At 41.0% G+C, this 16,310-nt stretch overlaps 1 protein-coding gene across 1 annotated transcript; it reads right to left on the bottom strand.

Moving 5' to 3' along the window:
• Positions 1 to 979: 979 nt before the first annotated feature.
• On the bottom strand, positions 980 to 14,564 carry gas6 (growth arrest-specific 6). The gene is made up of 15 exons (XM_054611270.1): positions 14,123 to 14,564; positions 13,697 to 13,857; positions 11,420 to 11,444; positions 11,262 to 11,324; positions 9,356 to 9,478; positions 8,189 to 8,308; positions 7,424 to 7,546; positions 6,214 to 6,335; positions 5,897 to 6,015; positions 5,035 to 5,224; positions 4,784 to 4,948; positions 4,522 to 4,690; positions 4,181 to 4,320; positions 3,877 to 4,078; positions 980 to 3,050 (listed from the first exon to the last, which is right to left on the bottom strand). Exons 1-15 carry the CDS (start codon positions 14,199 to 14,201, stop codon positions 2,899 to 2,901), a joined length of 1,953 nt encoding a protein of 650 aa, XP_054467245.1. The 5' UTR covers positions 14,202 to 14,564; the 3' UTR covers positions 980 to 2,898.
• Between the last annotated feature and the right edge of the window lie 1,746 nt (positions 14,565 to 16,310).

Below are 16,310 nucleotides of genomic sequence, written 5' to 3' on the forward strand. Positions count from 1 at the left end.
GCTAACTTAGCTTAGCACGACCTGAAACAGGGGGAAACAGCTAGACTGGATCTGTACAACAGAAACAAAATCCTCCCACCAGAGCCCGTAAATCTCATTTATTAATACCATATATCTCCATAGTTTAATCTAAACAGAAAATAAAGCAAGAAAGCAAATGAGTGTTTCCCAAAAACATATTACCTTAACCTAAAGCTGGCCTTAAGAAGCTTACACATTACACGTGAAGAGGTGTTTAGTATTATACTTGACTGTGATCTGATTTATATTCTAATATGTGTAGACTAGATTAAAGTTCTTCATTGTCTCACTATATACTAACTAATGTATGAACAATTTAAAAGGGCTTTCTTGAAATGTGAAATGGAGGGTAAACAACCATGATGTTGCTGTTATTTCATTATGTAAGTGTGAATCGTTTAATGTGCACTTTGAAGTCAATACACTGTATATATTATTGATGATGCATGTTAACTGCTGTGGGATGGGATGCTGTAGCAGCTATAAAATACAATATGTATTAAAGAGGCAACTTTAAGGAATGCATATTCACTGATGCAAACAAATAAATGTTGAGTAAGGGCTTCATCAAAGTCTCACATTTAAAGGCACAGTTTGACATTTTAGGGAATTATTAATTTGCTTGCTTGCCAAGAAAGCAATTAAGTGTATTTCCTAAAATGTTGAACTTTTACCTTAAAATTCCACATTTTAAATTTAACCAGTACTTCTTTTACTCCAGTACCAGGTGTTTTCATAGTATTGTTTCACCTTAAAGATGAACTTTCCATGTAAATCACACAATTTTTCCTCTTACAAATAAAAAGTTCCAATTCATGAGGGATACAATTATTTTGTTCAACTCAAAACAGTCAAAAGCTGTAGCTTATTTGGTAAACCATGAGTTTATGACAATAACATGTCGGTCACTCAGCAAGACATGAAGAGTTTGATACAGTAATCACACAGCATACAAATGCATTTTTGAAAATACAATTTTACTCTTTAATGTTCATACAACTGCTTTTATTTTTGTTTTTAAATAGGATTTTCACTGTTGAGGGAAGTTAAAACTCAAAAGGCAGACTCCTCTCAGCATTGTACACATATTGGCAGTTAAAGTGAAAAATGAAAACTAAAGACAAGTACAATATACAACACATGATAAAAAAACAAAATAATAACTCATCAAGCTCTATAATCTGGCATTCATTCATCAGAAAACTTGAAAATTATACATTACAGAGGGTAGTAAAATAACACTGGAGCTCTTTTGGCATTCGCAGTCCCAATGCTCCTGACATTCTTTGTTTTTATTGTGTTTTGATTTGCTCAGCACCTATAAAATCAAATTTTAAAAAAGGGTCCCTAAAGATGTATGATACTTTGATCCCCATTTGCAGGAAGCAGATGAAGTTCGTAGACTCAGATTATTGTTCTGTTATAACTTAAATGTGCAGGAAAACTCAGTGAGAAGAAGGTAGTGTTTTTGTTTTCTGTCTTCTACAAAGCATTGTACAGTCACATTATTTACATTTTCAGTATATTACAGCGCACTCTTTTTTTCTCTCAGTAGCTTGTGTGGTGCGTTTGATGCAGTGCTCACTCTCTCTCCTTCATTGTAAGGGCCCCTTCCTGTCTCCCTGTGCTTCTGAGACTAATATATCATCCTCAGATCGGTATTTGGCAGGTATTAAATGTGAGTGGGTGATTCTGAGGGAATGAAGGGGCCTTTGTGATGAAGTTAGTGATGGAAGATTATTGAGAATCAAGGTGTCTTTAAAAGACTGTTATACTCCAAAATGCATAAGTGGTAATGCATAGTGTATTAACTGCAATGAGTACAACATTTTGTTAGGAGAAGCTTTAGCTCTGTTTGTGTGTTACAGTACTGCACCTTTGTGAAATGATTCAACTGTTAGGAGGGAAGCTGTCGTGAAGTTTGGGTTGGTTGTCTTTGTAGGCACATGGTTGATTTTTAAGGTTGCAGGCAGACATGGAGTGCTGCTTTAGTCGAGAGGAAATCAATAAAATGGCTTCAAACGCAGTCCATTGCTACCTGCAACAATGTGCAAGGTTTTTCTACGGAACACAAAGTTGTGCCTAATACCACGCCACCCCTGTTGTGGTGACGGAGGGGATTCAGCTTGTTAGGAGCAAATAACATCTATTTAGTCCCCGATCAACCCCCTAAAGTCATTATGCGCCAGACACTCACGAAGATCTGAGCACCTAGTCACACATTTTCTCTGAGTAGGGTAGCTGATGAAGGACTGTATTTCTGGTCCCCATTTTTTTCATTTTTTCAGATTCTACATGAACACCTGATTATTTCAAGCGACGTGGGCCTTAGGGGGACTGGATGTAAGCAACATGACCACAGCTCTATCAGCTCAGTTGCTGCAGCGAAGAGTCACAGCCTACAAAGTCCCAGTCAGATCTGGATTTAAAGCACAGGATGCCAGGCATAGTAGGCTGACCCAAGACCAACCATCGGACATTGATCTAGATAAGGCCCTGCGTGTTCTTGTGGGCTTCAGAGGCTGTGATTCATGGGCAGTTTTTGAGGCAATGTTGTGCAGCATTTATTCCCATATCTTCTGCCTATTACCAGGGACATTGCTCATTGGCTGACTAACTGCCTTACTGAGTTATTTTACTGAGAATACTGTGAAAATCCCTGCAAATGCATCTAGACAGCAGTGTCATCACAGTAATAGGACAGGGTGACCCTGGGCTAAGGCTCCAGCTGAACCACAACGCCTGGTCCAGCTTTTGTTTTTTTTAAACATTCCAATCCAAAACATCTCCCTCCTGGTTAAAGATCAGTATATTGGAAAAATCCCCATTGCCTCAATGAACTGCTAATGGATCAGCTTTGGCAGACTATTGCGCTGGTCATTGGTGAGAGTCCAGCAGGGGGCAGGAGTGTGAGCGGATGTCGTTGTGTTTGTGGATGGCCTGGTCCAAGTCCAGCAGCTGTCCGTTAACACTGACCTCCATACAGCCGCTGTAGTGCGCCGACACCAGCGTGGACGCCAGAGAAACATCTGAGTGAAGAAACAACAACATGTGATCAAGCAGATAAACAAGATAAGACTGTGTGGGAGCGCTAACCCTGAGTGTGCAAAGTCTGTGTGTTGAATCAGTCAGACTCAGTTAACGCATTGACCAACACTTTTTATCATATATACATGACATTTCTCATCAAAGAGAGAAAAAAAAATGAAATCTTGTATTTTCTTTCCAGTTTGGGAAATGCTGGATCCTGAGTTATTTAATCAGCTGACAGTCAAAGCAGAAGTGACAACTATGTGTCATTGTTATGGTTTGCTAACTTCCGTACATGAAAACAAAGTGAGACACTCATAAATGCTGGAAATTTAGCAGGAATCTCCCTTCCTCACTACTCCCTAGATAAGACTGTTTTTTGCTGACATGAGGAAACATGAGAGTGTTCAGAAACAGAGATTGTCAGGAAAGTCTAATCTTTATGTAATTCAGCTGATCAGCTCAGGAAAACTGAATGTGCCGCACAAACAAGGTTTTGTGTGGCTTTGCAATCATGAAATCTTCATGTGCCAAATACTTGTTTGTCCCTGAACAGGTTCAAGAGCAAAAATGTATCCTCGTTGAAGTAAAATACATGAATACCCAACAAAAATGTGCAGAATTATTTGTAATTACATGTTTCTCACATTATAAATTAATTATGAATCCTTCATTTCCACCTGAGTATATAATGATGTCTGGCAGCTTTAGATGCACCTACTGTTTTAATTATTTGAAGTACTTAGCAACACTTTTACTGCTTACTCCTACATACTGCATGAATCACATCCTACTAAATGTCTACATAAATGTGTGTCCCCTCACCAGGTAGGCCTCCTATAAAGGTGCTGGACTGTGACAGGACGTCAAAAGGAATTTCGGTGTCTTCACTACGTCCAGACTGGCCATCGACCAGCAGCTGGGTTTGGTTTCCTGAGATTGTCACATGGATTACATGACTCTCGCCGTCACACAGTGGGGCAGGAGATCTGGCAATGATGACATCACCTACAGATACCAGAACAAACTGAAGGCACACAAAAGGTCAGTGTTGAGATCAAACACGGTAACTCATTTAACAAACACACACACACACACACACACACACGATGAGCATTTAAGTTCTCACATCTCGCCATTCATCAGTGCCGGGATAATAGTCTGCCAGAGCGATGGAGAGAGGGACTCTTTCCTGGTGAACAAGTGCAAACAGCACTCCGATCGCAGAAGTTGGACGCAGGTTCAAGTGTACGCTCAGGTTCTGTGGTTCTGAAGTGATGATAACAGGAAGAGAGAGAACAGCAGGTCATGAACTTTATCCACAAACAAACTGCAGGCAATGACGGGAGCCGACATTCACCCAAACAAAATTGAACATCGACCAGTTCCTTCAAGGAGAGGCCATTAGGCAAAGATATGCAATCCCGAGTCACGCTATGCACAACACTCCTACACATGCACACACTGCACCATAGCTGATGTTGAAGAGAGCGAAGCCTGTGCCGGGGAAGTACGCTCCGGGATCCTCGGTGCTGAAACACTGCATGTTGTCGTTGGTCCGGACGGTTTCTTGTATGGACGTATCTTCGCCAGTCAACCACCTCCAGTCCTTCATACAGCCATCCAGACGGGGATTCACCTATGTGATAATAACACCAGTTGAGAAATATGTAAGGAACATTTCTCTTTGGTACATGTTCCATATTATACACAAGCACATACAAATAAACACCTGATTGACTAGGCCGTCCTCTCTGAAGGGGACTCCTCCCACGGTGAGGTTGAGTTCGTGCATGCCTTTCTTGAGCGTAAACAGATCACCGTTTACTGCAATCTTCATGACGGCCTCCTTGTCAATCTTTAGCACAAGACTCCGCCCCTGCTCCTCCACCGAGATCTGAGAGGAAAACAAGACATTTAAAAGGAAGCCTTCAACCAGCTCATGTAGACAGTAGATTACTGTTCATGACAGAAACCTCTAACCTTTCTCCACCGGCCGTCATTAACAAAAGGTCCGCTGCTGGTGACCCTACTGATTGTGCCGTATTTAAGCTGTAGTTCCAGCTTCCCATGGTGCATTGCCAGAACAATCCAGGAGCTGTTTAGGTGACCTCCGGCGAAGAAGATCACTCCCTCAGGGTCGTAGCTGCGGAAGTCAAACTCTGCAGAAAAGCTGGGAGTCGGGTAGCAGTGACAGAGCGTACATTTAAATAAGTTAGTATGACAAAGATAATTGAGAATAAACATGAAATAAAGGGAAAATAAGGAGAAAAGGGACAGGAAGATAACAATTCCTCTGAGTGACCAAAATTATTTTATCAGGGATCCACTTGGCACTCAAACTACATGGTTGGGATTTTCCCAGCTAATATTAGACATTATTTAAGAATTAGCTGATATGACTTCACAGTGTGACCATGTATGGTAAAAAAATAAAAATGTTGCCTTTCTGATATCAAACCAAGATACCGTTAAACTTGCTGTATCATTTATATACGACCATGTCCATTAAAAAAAATGGTTTTGGAATCAGCTCATTGCTTGTTAACACTGAATTATTTTATCTTCCAATTCTCAGAAATCGACAATCATGCAGAAAGTTATGCAACATGTTTTGATATTGATACATTTCCTGATGCAACACAGAATAATAGTAAAAACTTTCCTCATGTATTCTCATTAGTGAAACTAACACAGTCTTATCAGAACCAACCAGCAGGCCGGAAGAGTCCATTTAATCATTTACCTGTCTTTATACTTACTGTAACAAGGGTATAAATGGAAAAAAAGGGGTGATGTTTTGGTCAGGTGACTACTGTGGAGCATCAAAACATTACTTTCTCACCCAGTTTGAATCCTCCGGCGGAAACGCAGCCTCACCACTGGCACGCCGCTGAACATGCGGCCCAGGTAGAGGGAACGGGAGTTCCTCTTCAGAGACGGCGACATACAGGGAGTTATATTCTGTGAAAAACACAAACATAAAACTAGAGTAAACGCATGCTGCTACTTCACGAGAACCATGTGCATATGCAACACTTGACTAATTTAAAATGGTTTAACAGATCGAGAGTGTAGTTTACGGTTCACATTTAACCATAAAGGTGAGAGCTTAAGTATGAAATGTCCTGGTAAATATTTGCCACAGTTAATGTATTTCACCTTACAGCTCCTGAGGTCCCGGCCCAGCTTCATGCCCTGACGACCATCACAGTAGCAACGGAAACCCCCCGGAGTGTTCAGACACTCCTCTGCACACACACCCGCATCACACTCATTCACATCTGACGAGTGATAGAGCAGTTTGAAGATGTAAAAAGAGAAGGAGAGATGAAAGTCATGAGCGAGGTATAAAGGGTTACAGGCTATCAGAGAGTTGGTGAATTATCAGAGTCCCATCTGTGGAGGAATTAAAAAAAGGATCTAAAACACTCAAAAATGATCAGATGTGTTTCCTGTCAACATATCCAGGAATGCAAACAACACTTGAGTGGAGTGTTCTCTGACGGTGGTTTCTCCCCGCTTCATAGACAACCTTACATGGCCATGAGAAGGTTGGCTATAATAAACGTTAATTCTCAGAGGAGGGACACTGAGGTTATGAAAAGTCTGGTTTCCTCTGCAGAGCAAAAACAGGGCACAGGAGTGATTGATGACTTTGGTTTAATGTTTCTACCAACAGACCTGAGGATGTGGTTGTTTATCTTATTATGTTATCTTATTAAATAGCAAGACAGCGGGTTTTTGGCCTTGGAAATCCTTTCATTGCTTGAGTATAAAATTGCATGTTGAGTAGTTAGCTAATGCCTCTCAGGAAACCTGTGATTCAATTTTTTAAAATCATACAGTATACAATATTATATTTGCACATCGTGGGCTCTTAACATTACATTTATGAAAGTCCAAGGCTTCTTGAAGTTAAGGGTTGGTGATGCTGCTGCCATTGTGTTTTCAAATCATTGCCTGTGCGAAGCAGGTGTGTTAAAGATGACTTTTTAAAGACGTCTCTAACCTGTAAACCAGGGTATATCTTTTTGTGTGTTTGTGAATTATGACTTCTTTATTTTGGCTTTAACTCATTTATTTTGCTTTAATAACCATTTCTGCCCTGAACATGTTTTCCATCAGAAAGCAAAGGTGAACCCCAGGGTCACCGTGAATTTATTTTTCCCTGCGAATCTAACTTTTTCACCATGCATGGAGATGGTGACCTGTTGCCTACTTATACAGAGTTTCTCCGAATGTCTTTGCATTCCTTTCCTGACCCCACAACACAGCTGCATCAAGTCCTGCTGGGGCTGAAGCTGCTCCTCACTTAGTTCTCATGAAACCGTGTGTTTGTGTGTCTTGGTGTGTGCGTATACACACTCACCAACACAGCTCTTGGTTTCATTGTCGTAGACGTGGCCGACATCACACAAGCAATCATAGCTGCCCTCCTTATTGTCACACCGTGCTGTTCCACACACACCTGGGTCCTCACACTCGTCCACATCTGAAAGAAAACAAAACGTGGTCAGCTGGGCGGGTCAAAGTCCGGTAGATTTTCTACAGAACGAGTAAGACCATAAAGTCAACTCCTCAGAGGGAAGGACATGATCTGTGGAGGTTATTTGTGAACTTCATTAGTGTCAGGAAAATACATCGTGGCGAAATTAAAATCAGCCACAAGACAGATGCTAGTAAATGAAAGTCCTGATTGTTTGGCTACTTGAATCAAAAGGCTCACTCCAGCCTTCACTGAAACTACGTCCCATTTACACTGAAATAAATATTTACACAGAAAACACCATTTTTGGGTTCAACCAATGATTGCTTGCACAACATGAGTTTGTGATGTTGGACCTGGCAAAGGGTCTGAGAGGCCTAATTCATTAACTAAACCAGTTACTCTTCACAATGATAATTATGTCACAAGACAGAATAACAGACCTAGGCTTACTAAAAGGACCTCAACCAAAAAACACTTGCATTCAAAATCCTAACAAATTAGTTTCATATATTTATAAAATGTATATTTTTATATATTTTTTTTTATGTAGTTCGATGTGGTTTAAATAATAAAAACGAAAAGTCTGAGTGTGTTATTTGAAGCTAAAGTATTGCCATGATTCAAGCCGTTGGATGGTGTGCTTACCGTTACACATGTGGCGTCCTACCAGCATGTAGCCATGGTGACAGGAGCAGCGGTAACTGCCCATAGTGTTGTTGCACTCGTGGTCACACCCTCCATTTTTCTTGCTGCACTCGTCGACATCTGCAAGTAAGATGATGGCAGAGTGAAAATGAACGCAGGAAAAGCATCATCGTGGGCTTTGAGCAGCACTATGCTGTTTGGCTGGTGTTAAGATTTCCCATAGTAACTCAGGATATGGTTGTAGTAAAACGTAACCCATTTTGAAAAGTTTCATTTTGAAGTTCTAAATAGGAGCGCACGGTGTGAGTTGCCAGTTTCATACAGTTCGAAAAGCTCACTTCAATGTCATATGAATTTCTAGTTTTTGTTCAACGGCTCACAAATAACTGCCACACTAGGTCATTGCAGCTGAGTGTTGCAGCGGAGTGTTTAGGAGGAGGGCGGTCGTCAAGTGGAAAAGGCTCAGACCGAGTCAAACTGAATCTGTTCTGGTTTCCTCTCACAGTAAGGTGGCAGGATGAGTCACAGTGGAAATGTGTGGAATGGTGGCTGTGCCATAAATCAACATGTTTCCCTCACCCTCACAGTGGGTCTGTGTGTATGCATTGTGTGCGTTTTCCAGTTCCTGCTTATACACTTTATATGTGTTACATTTCCCTTGTTATAGTGAAATCCTTTCTCCATCTTTCTGCGCAAACCTCCCCTCATGTCCATACACAGTAAATAGCTTTGACCTCTAATGAGACAAATAGATTACTGTTGTGAGTTCCCGTACATGCAGTTCATATTGACCTGACACGCCATTCACACATCGTTAATAACAGCAGCAGCAACAGTTGGATAACAAAGAGGCATAGGAAACAACAACAGTTGCAATTGTAAGAAAACAGAACAGAAACACTCCCAACATTCCCATCAACATGATGAAAAACAGTGAAAGTATTTGAAAATGATATGACTAAAATAAGGGCTGGAAAGCCAGATCTTTCTTATCAGTGTACGAGTCAGGAGTTGGCTGTCAGGAGCAAGGTCACAAAGACTCTGACACCTATCAAGAGACGCTGGATATGACACAGAGTGACGGTGCAAAAATCCAACCTCGGCTGAGCTCTAGCACACAGTGTCCAACTAAACCTCCTCTCTCACTTTCCATAGCGATGACAGTACCTTTCTCACATCTGGCTCCTGCCCAGCCTGTGAAACAGTGACAGAGGAAGTCCCCCTTTTTGTCCTCGCAGCGCACCGTACCTCTGGCGTTACAGGGAGAAGGAGAGCATTGGTCTGGAATATCTTCAAGTGAGAGAAAAACAAATACAGACAGACACGGAGGAAGGTTAATATTGCTTTAAAATGGAGTCTGCTCAAACCAGATGCATACAATGCGTGTAGCTGTAAATTGACACCAGACAGAGGAAGGACATCTCTTATGTTCTGCATATCAGGAGTTCAATATAAATAGCCTAATGCTGGCTAAGCCCTCCTGCCAGAGATGCCCTAATTCTGTCCTTCCCAGCATACCTGACCTCTAGCTCACAAAGAAACAAGACCAGACGAAAATTCTAATTTTCGGTTTGTTTGTCTTACTCTTCTATTAAATATTTTCACTTGAGCTCTCTTTCACTCCAAGCTTGTGTAAGAGAGCACATGCATAAATCTTTTCTCTCCCCATCCACTTTCCCTTTCCCAGCAGTGGAGTTTTGACTGCCCGACATGTCTGGGCATGTTAGAGTTCAGAGAGAGGGAAAAGGACAGTGTCTGAAGAAAACAAGGGGAACAGGAGAGAGATAAGCTCACATGGGAAACTTTTTCAGCATGATGATGTCAAATACTTTACATATAAATAACTTCATGAATGAATTGAATCGGACCAACTTCACCAAAGCTTCATGGTTAGTAATACGTTGGGGTCTATGAACAAGCAGGGTTACTAACAGCAGGAGCCTCACTGGTTTCCTCTGCATAACATATTAAGGTCCCTTAACAGCATGTCAACATCTTATTGAATTAAATAAAGCACTGTGGGCTACCACAATGTCGAATTGCATAAGCCCTCCAAAGTTTACTGAGCAGCAACAATCCATGTCACTTACAGTTTATGCTAGAGAATGGGAAGATGTGTTTTTAATGATTCCTTTTTTTCTGTAGAGCAATTTTTATGCAAACTGCAGACTAAGATAACAGAATCAGGAAGGAGTGGGGGAATTAACACTGTCTGCTGTGCTTCTGGTATGTGCAAATATGAAGTTGAAACTGTACCTTTCCACAACATGCCATGTTTCTAAAATCCCATGTCCTAAATATTCTATAAATGGAATGTCATAATCCACCACCCACCACGACACTGCTCTGCTCTGCTCTGAGGCAGAAGACAGATGGGCAGAGATTTGTTAGTTAGAGAGAGAAACGTGGGGGAGAGAGAGAGAGAGAGATAGTTGGGGAGCTAGCGTGTCATGATGCTGCAGCTGAGTCATGGAACCCCCCCCCGAGGTTCCTCAGCCAATAGCAGTAAAGCCGGGTTGGTCTCTTGTATCCTGATGCAGCAGAAATGTGCTCCACTCACATCAGACTTTTTCTTCACGTCACTCCTTCGCTGAGCCAAATCACGAAGATGCTGATGCAGTCACCCAGAGATAATGAGTGAATGAGCGAGAATGTGACGACTGAAGGGGTGTGTCACTTATTCACCAATCTGCAGCATCACTGTAGCAAAGTGCTGCAATGTTACTCACGGATACCTGGGCTCACGCACATATAGCACACTCAAACGCACAGAATCAGTCAGATGTGTCACGCAGCAAAAACTGCAATGGAGTTGTAAAAAAAAAAATCTGTCTCCTTCTCTTCATGTTTCCTTCTTTTTCCTTTTCAGCCTAGAGAGAGCATGTGCCACAGTGTGATGCAGAGCAGTGATACTGCAGTGCAGCCCAGCCCCAGATTACAACTTGGTGCCTCTCTCTGGAATTAGTAATACTAACAGTGAAAAGACAGACAGAAAGGAAGGATGTGAAAAAGACTTTCCATCAACCTGTCTACAATACTGCCACTCACAGATTACAGGGAGCATAACACTTACTGTGAACACATGTAATCAGATCCTGTTTCTTCTTTTCAGCATCTCCAAACTTGTCCATGCAGGCTACATGGAAACAAAAAATGTATACAAAGAGATTAACAAAATATAATGAGTCTGCATCAATCAGATGAAGTGTTTTAGTCAGAATGAAAACTTACCTAAATACTTGGGATAGAAGTAGTCCTAAAGCAGGGAGAAGAGGTGGAAAGAGAGGGATAAAGTTATGTAGGCATCTAAACAAAAATCTAAAACAGAACAAGATAATCTAAATAAATGCTTAAGATTAGTGGGGGGTCCGTTAATACTTGACATAAACTAGGATTTGGTTTTGTTTCATGCCTGATCTCTGTGCTCACACTCATGGGAGTGAAAATAGACTTTTAAACCATCATTTAATTTGACATTTGCATTTGTGTGTGTGTATGTGTGTGTGTTTAATGTGCAATAAGAGATCACAATATGATTACTCTAATCTCGGTGTCTTTGTGCTCTCTCTAATGGGTGCGGCCCTTTGCCAAAGGCTCCGTGAGAATTCTCTGCATTCCTGATAGTAGTAGCATCCCTCCCGCCTCCTGGCTGCAGGACTCCTCCACATGTAGGTCAGAATTTGGGGATGATCTACCAGTGGAAAGATCTGCTCTGGATGCATAGAGACTTTAGAGAACTGCTGTTGCAGTAGGAGCCAGATGCAGCAGGCTGATGTGAAAAACTCTCTTGCAAGAATCAGTTATCAGATAAAAAAAGTCTGCTAAAGTTAGGAACATATTACACAACGTAAAGCCTGATAATACCCCTGATTTGCTGCAAAAGATTATTTGCAAAGGTAAGTTACATTTGGTTAAGATGTGGTCCTAAAACTTGTTTGGGGCTATTACTAAACATAATCCTTCAAATAAATTTTGACGACTTCTTACTCTTTTATAAACTAACAAGTGAGGTACCAGAAACTTGGCGTGATCGCGTGTGTTCCCAAAGATAATCGTGAGTATCAAGGAACACCCCCCTCTCTCTCTCTCTCTGCAGAGCCAGAAAGCTGCACCAGAGGAAAGTGCAGAGTCAGAGACGAGCACATTGAGAATGAATAATGCAGCTATGAATGAGCCTGCAGCTTTTCCAGGCACGCAAACACTGTTCTGATCGGGATGCAAGTCCAGCTGATTCAAACTCAACTAAGACCGAATGTCACCTGACTTCACCTTTTACGCTGAACCCAGATCAACTTCACCTCCATCAGCTTCCATGTCTGCCCACTCGACTAATCTAAGCAGTAGTCACTGAGTCATCGTGCCTCGTTCACTCCCTCGCTGCAACAACTCACGACGGTAAAACTTCCAAGAGTAAGGGCGATCGATGAAGAACACAGCATCACTAGCGCATTGAATCTCTCACTTAAAAATCAAACAGCTAAGCAAACATTCAACAACATCAGGTTATACTTGTTGCTGGTATGTTTTGACAGTTAGGCAAGAGTCTGCACTGTAAATGGCCCACACTAAAACTTAGCTGACTGGGTAGCATTTACCTGTGAAGTTCACCGCATGCAGGTGTCTGTTAAAAGACAGAAAAGTCCAATGGCCCACATTTAAACTTTTCAGACACATTATGTCATTTTTATCTTTGGGACTTGTTGGCATATGCACCAAATATAGCACTTATTCAATAGGCTTACATGTTCACATGGATGAGAAGGCTAATCTGCCCATTCATGAACATAGAATGAAAACTAATCTGCAGCAAATATTCATGAATACACAGTGTGAGGGATTTTGTTTGTTGGTAAACAGTGAGTTGGATTAAGAGGGTTGGAGCATACAGATTAGTGAGGCAGTGTGCACTACTGGGATTGACTGAAACACATTTCTCAACCCATGTTTGGATTTGAAAACAGTTTATCAGCTCCCAAAGAGACCAATCAGAATTTGGTTTGTTTGCACAATTCACATGCAGTTGTGCATAAGGATATTTAAGAATAGCATCTCTAGACACACAAGGGACAGTGTGTGTTCATACGAGAATGATGTGGAATGGAGAGATTGCAGCGTCTTCACTGTTTTTCATAAATTAAAGCTTAGTCATAAGCTGATTCAATGTCTTGTCACAGAAACAAACATAAAGAAGATGAAAACATGCCTTGGGAATAGTATGTGCACTGACAGCTATCAGTAATCTGGATTTATTGGAGCATGAACACCAGCGGCCCAGACAATGAGTCATTAGTCTGCTGATGCATTACAGTCATCGATTTACAGTCAATACTACATGATGTAAACAACCGACTTTGCAGCTTTTATGTTTTTATAACAAATATTGTGTAGTTTGGGGTCCATTTCACCTGGTGATAGTGTTTCCATTGGTTAACACACTTGCAGAAGGTGTGCAGCCTTGGACTGACAAGCACAACTTCAGTGGGGGTTTTGGTGCCATAATACACTCACCGTCTCAGGGTCGTTTTCAAACACTTCTCTGGCCTCCTCTTTGGAGCACTTTTCCTCCACACACTCCCTCTCCAAGTGTCCTTGCTTCGTCTCCTCGAAAACCTGATTTGCTCTCCTCTGTCTGCTCAGAAACTGGTTGGCATCTTGAGGAGACAGCGAAACTTAAAAAAAAAAAGAAAAAGAAAAAGGAAAAGAAATACACCACCCCCCCCAAAAAAATGCATTAATGAACACGAAAAGCACAGGAGAAGGTCAAACAGCTCTGCTGTATTAAAGCACTGCAAACACCGCAGAGGAAAGGTTGCGAAACACCCCCACTAATGACGATAATAACATGCATCATCATCATCATCATCAGCCTGCACACACATGTCAAAGGGGACTTAGCGCGCGAGCTAGCCGCCTAGCACGTGACTGTTTACTTACTGCTGTGGGACCAGCCGACCACCAGCAGCAGCACCAGCAGGGCGGCCGATGAGAGGCACTGTGTCGGGGTCAGCAGCATTGTTTCACCGCTGCGTCTGAGCCGAGCTTGAGAAACTTTCTCCCGTCCCGTGTCGTAGTCTCTCTCTCTCTCTCTCTCTCTCTCTCTCTCACTGCAGGTATTCAGGTACTTCCGACCGTCGGTGGGTAAAAGCCACTGCTGCAACCTAAACCGTCGTGGGTTTCTCCCGCATATCCTTCACAACGCAATGCAATTTCAAGCGACCGTCTTCTGCTGTGTGCGGTTCGGCTCCCGGCCCATTGCGGGTTGTACTTCGTGTTTAAACCCTCCTCTCTGGACGAACGGAGTCCGCACTCTGCAGAGGAAGACTGCACGCCTCTGTGTGCTGGCTCAGGAGGGGGAGTGAGCTCTGAGAAGTGCAGGCAGGAGTTTGTAACGATGCATCCCTCCCTCCCTCCCTCCCCTTCTTCACCGTGCGTGTGTGTGTGTGTAATGCCTTTGTACACCTAATTAACACCCCAGTAAAAAAAAAAAAAAAAAAAACACAACGTTTGGACACACCTTCTCATTCAGTGGTTTTTCTTTATTTTTACTTTTTTATTTTATATATATTTTTATTTTATATATATATACAGTACCAGTCAAAAGTTTGGACACACCTTCTCATTCAATGGTTTTTCTTTATTTTTTATTTTTTTCTACATTGTAGATTAATATTGAAGACATCCAAACTATGAAGGAACACATATGGAATTATGTGGTAAACAAACAAATGCTCAACAAACTATTGCTCAATACAATAGTTATAATAGTTTCTGTCTGTATATATAATATTTCAGTTACTGTGGATTCTTTACTGGGTTTTTTTTTATTGCCCATTTGCTTATTTATAATACTTATTTTTGATCTTGTTTTTTTTACTATGTCTCTTGTTTGCACTATCCTCTATGCTGCTGTAATCCTGTAAATTGCCCAGCTGCGGGACTAATAAAGGATTATCTTATTTTATCTTATCTTATCTTATCAAACCAGAATATGTTTTATATTTTAGATTCTTCAAAGTAGTTGAATGAGAAGGTGTGTCCAAACTTTTGACTGGTACTGTATGTTCCAGTTGTTAAGGTTAATTTTAATAAGTTCATGTGCTGCTGGGTCGACAGTTTAATCTGCTTACATATACATTAAATTCACATTCGCTATGGATTAAACCACTCAACAGTAAGCAAAGTCAAGATTCAATTATGCTTGCACATTACTGCATTAAAAGTGCTAATCCAACAATACATATGCAATAACTCTCTGCAAGGCAACGTTTTTTTGCGTATGTCTTCTTTTGGTCTTTGGAGTAGTTTAAATGTTGGTTTTTATCTCTTATGTAAATAATTACAAAGTAAAGGATTTGAGATCTTTCTCCACTTTAAAGGCGCTATCAGAGAGTTCAAAGCTTAAAATCCTTTGACTCATAACTTGTTTTTTCCAAGTAATTTTTCTTTCAGTTTTGTTTTCTCTGAATCCTGTGTGACGAAATATTTGTTTCAAGTGCCCTTTACTATTTCTTTACAAATCAGTCCTCTGCTGTTAAAAAAACAGTACTAATCAGAGTGTATGTGATGTACCTGACATACTAGGTTGTAGCACTAAAATTGTTTAAAATTGCCTTTATGTTACTGTTGAACCAAAAAAAAGCAGTTTGCAGGTTATATTTGTGTTTCGCCTTTTTAAATACGGGTCAAAGTAACTGACTGATTTATAAACAGCACCATTCACTAAATTCAGGGGTATGATAAACACATTTTTTGTATTACTGCTTAAACAAGTATTGCAGTGATCTCCCAAAAACACATGGGTGAGATGTTACTAACACTAAAAACTTTTACTAATGTATTAGTGTAGTGTATTTATGATTTTGACAACCTAGTTTAATCAAGTGATTGTGGCAGAGTGGAGCATGACGGCGCAGAATCATGCTTCCTTATGTCCCTGTAGAAGGAGGAATCACTTGATGTTAAATAAAAACAAAACTGGGTCAAACTGTGTTTTGTAAATTACTGCTATCAGGAAAGATGGGTTGGTCACACTGGCTGTGGCAAGAGGGCAATTAGAGGCACTGATGCAAATATTGTTGTAAATCAATACTATTAGGTTGCTTTCACCAATTTTATTAAAACA

The sequence above is a fragment of the Anoplopoma fimbria genome, chromosome 2, assembly GCF_027596085.1.
Source record: "Anoplopoma fimbria isolate UVic2021 breed Golden Eagle Sablefish chromosome 2, Afim_UVic_2022, whole genome shotgun sequence".
NCBI classification, from domain to species: Eukaryota; Metazoa; Chordata; class Actinopteri; order Perciformes; family Anoplopomatidae; genus Anoplopoma; species Anoplopoma fimbria.

Coding starts and splice junctions, on each gene's coding strand:
- gas6 (XM_054611270.1), bottom strand. CDS start 14,201: ATGCTGCTGACCCCGACACAGTGCCTCTCATCGGCCGCCCTGCTGGTG. Junction 9,479..11,261: donor TCTGATTACATGTGTTCACA/GTAAGTGTTATG, acceptor TCTCACTTGAAG/ATATTCCAGACCAATGCTCT. Junction 5,225..5,896: donor CGCCGGAGGATTCAAACTGG/GTGAGAAAGTAA, acceptor CCCGACTCCCAG/CTTTTCTGCAGAGTTTGACT.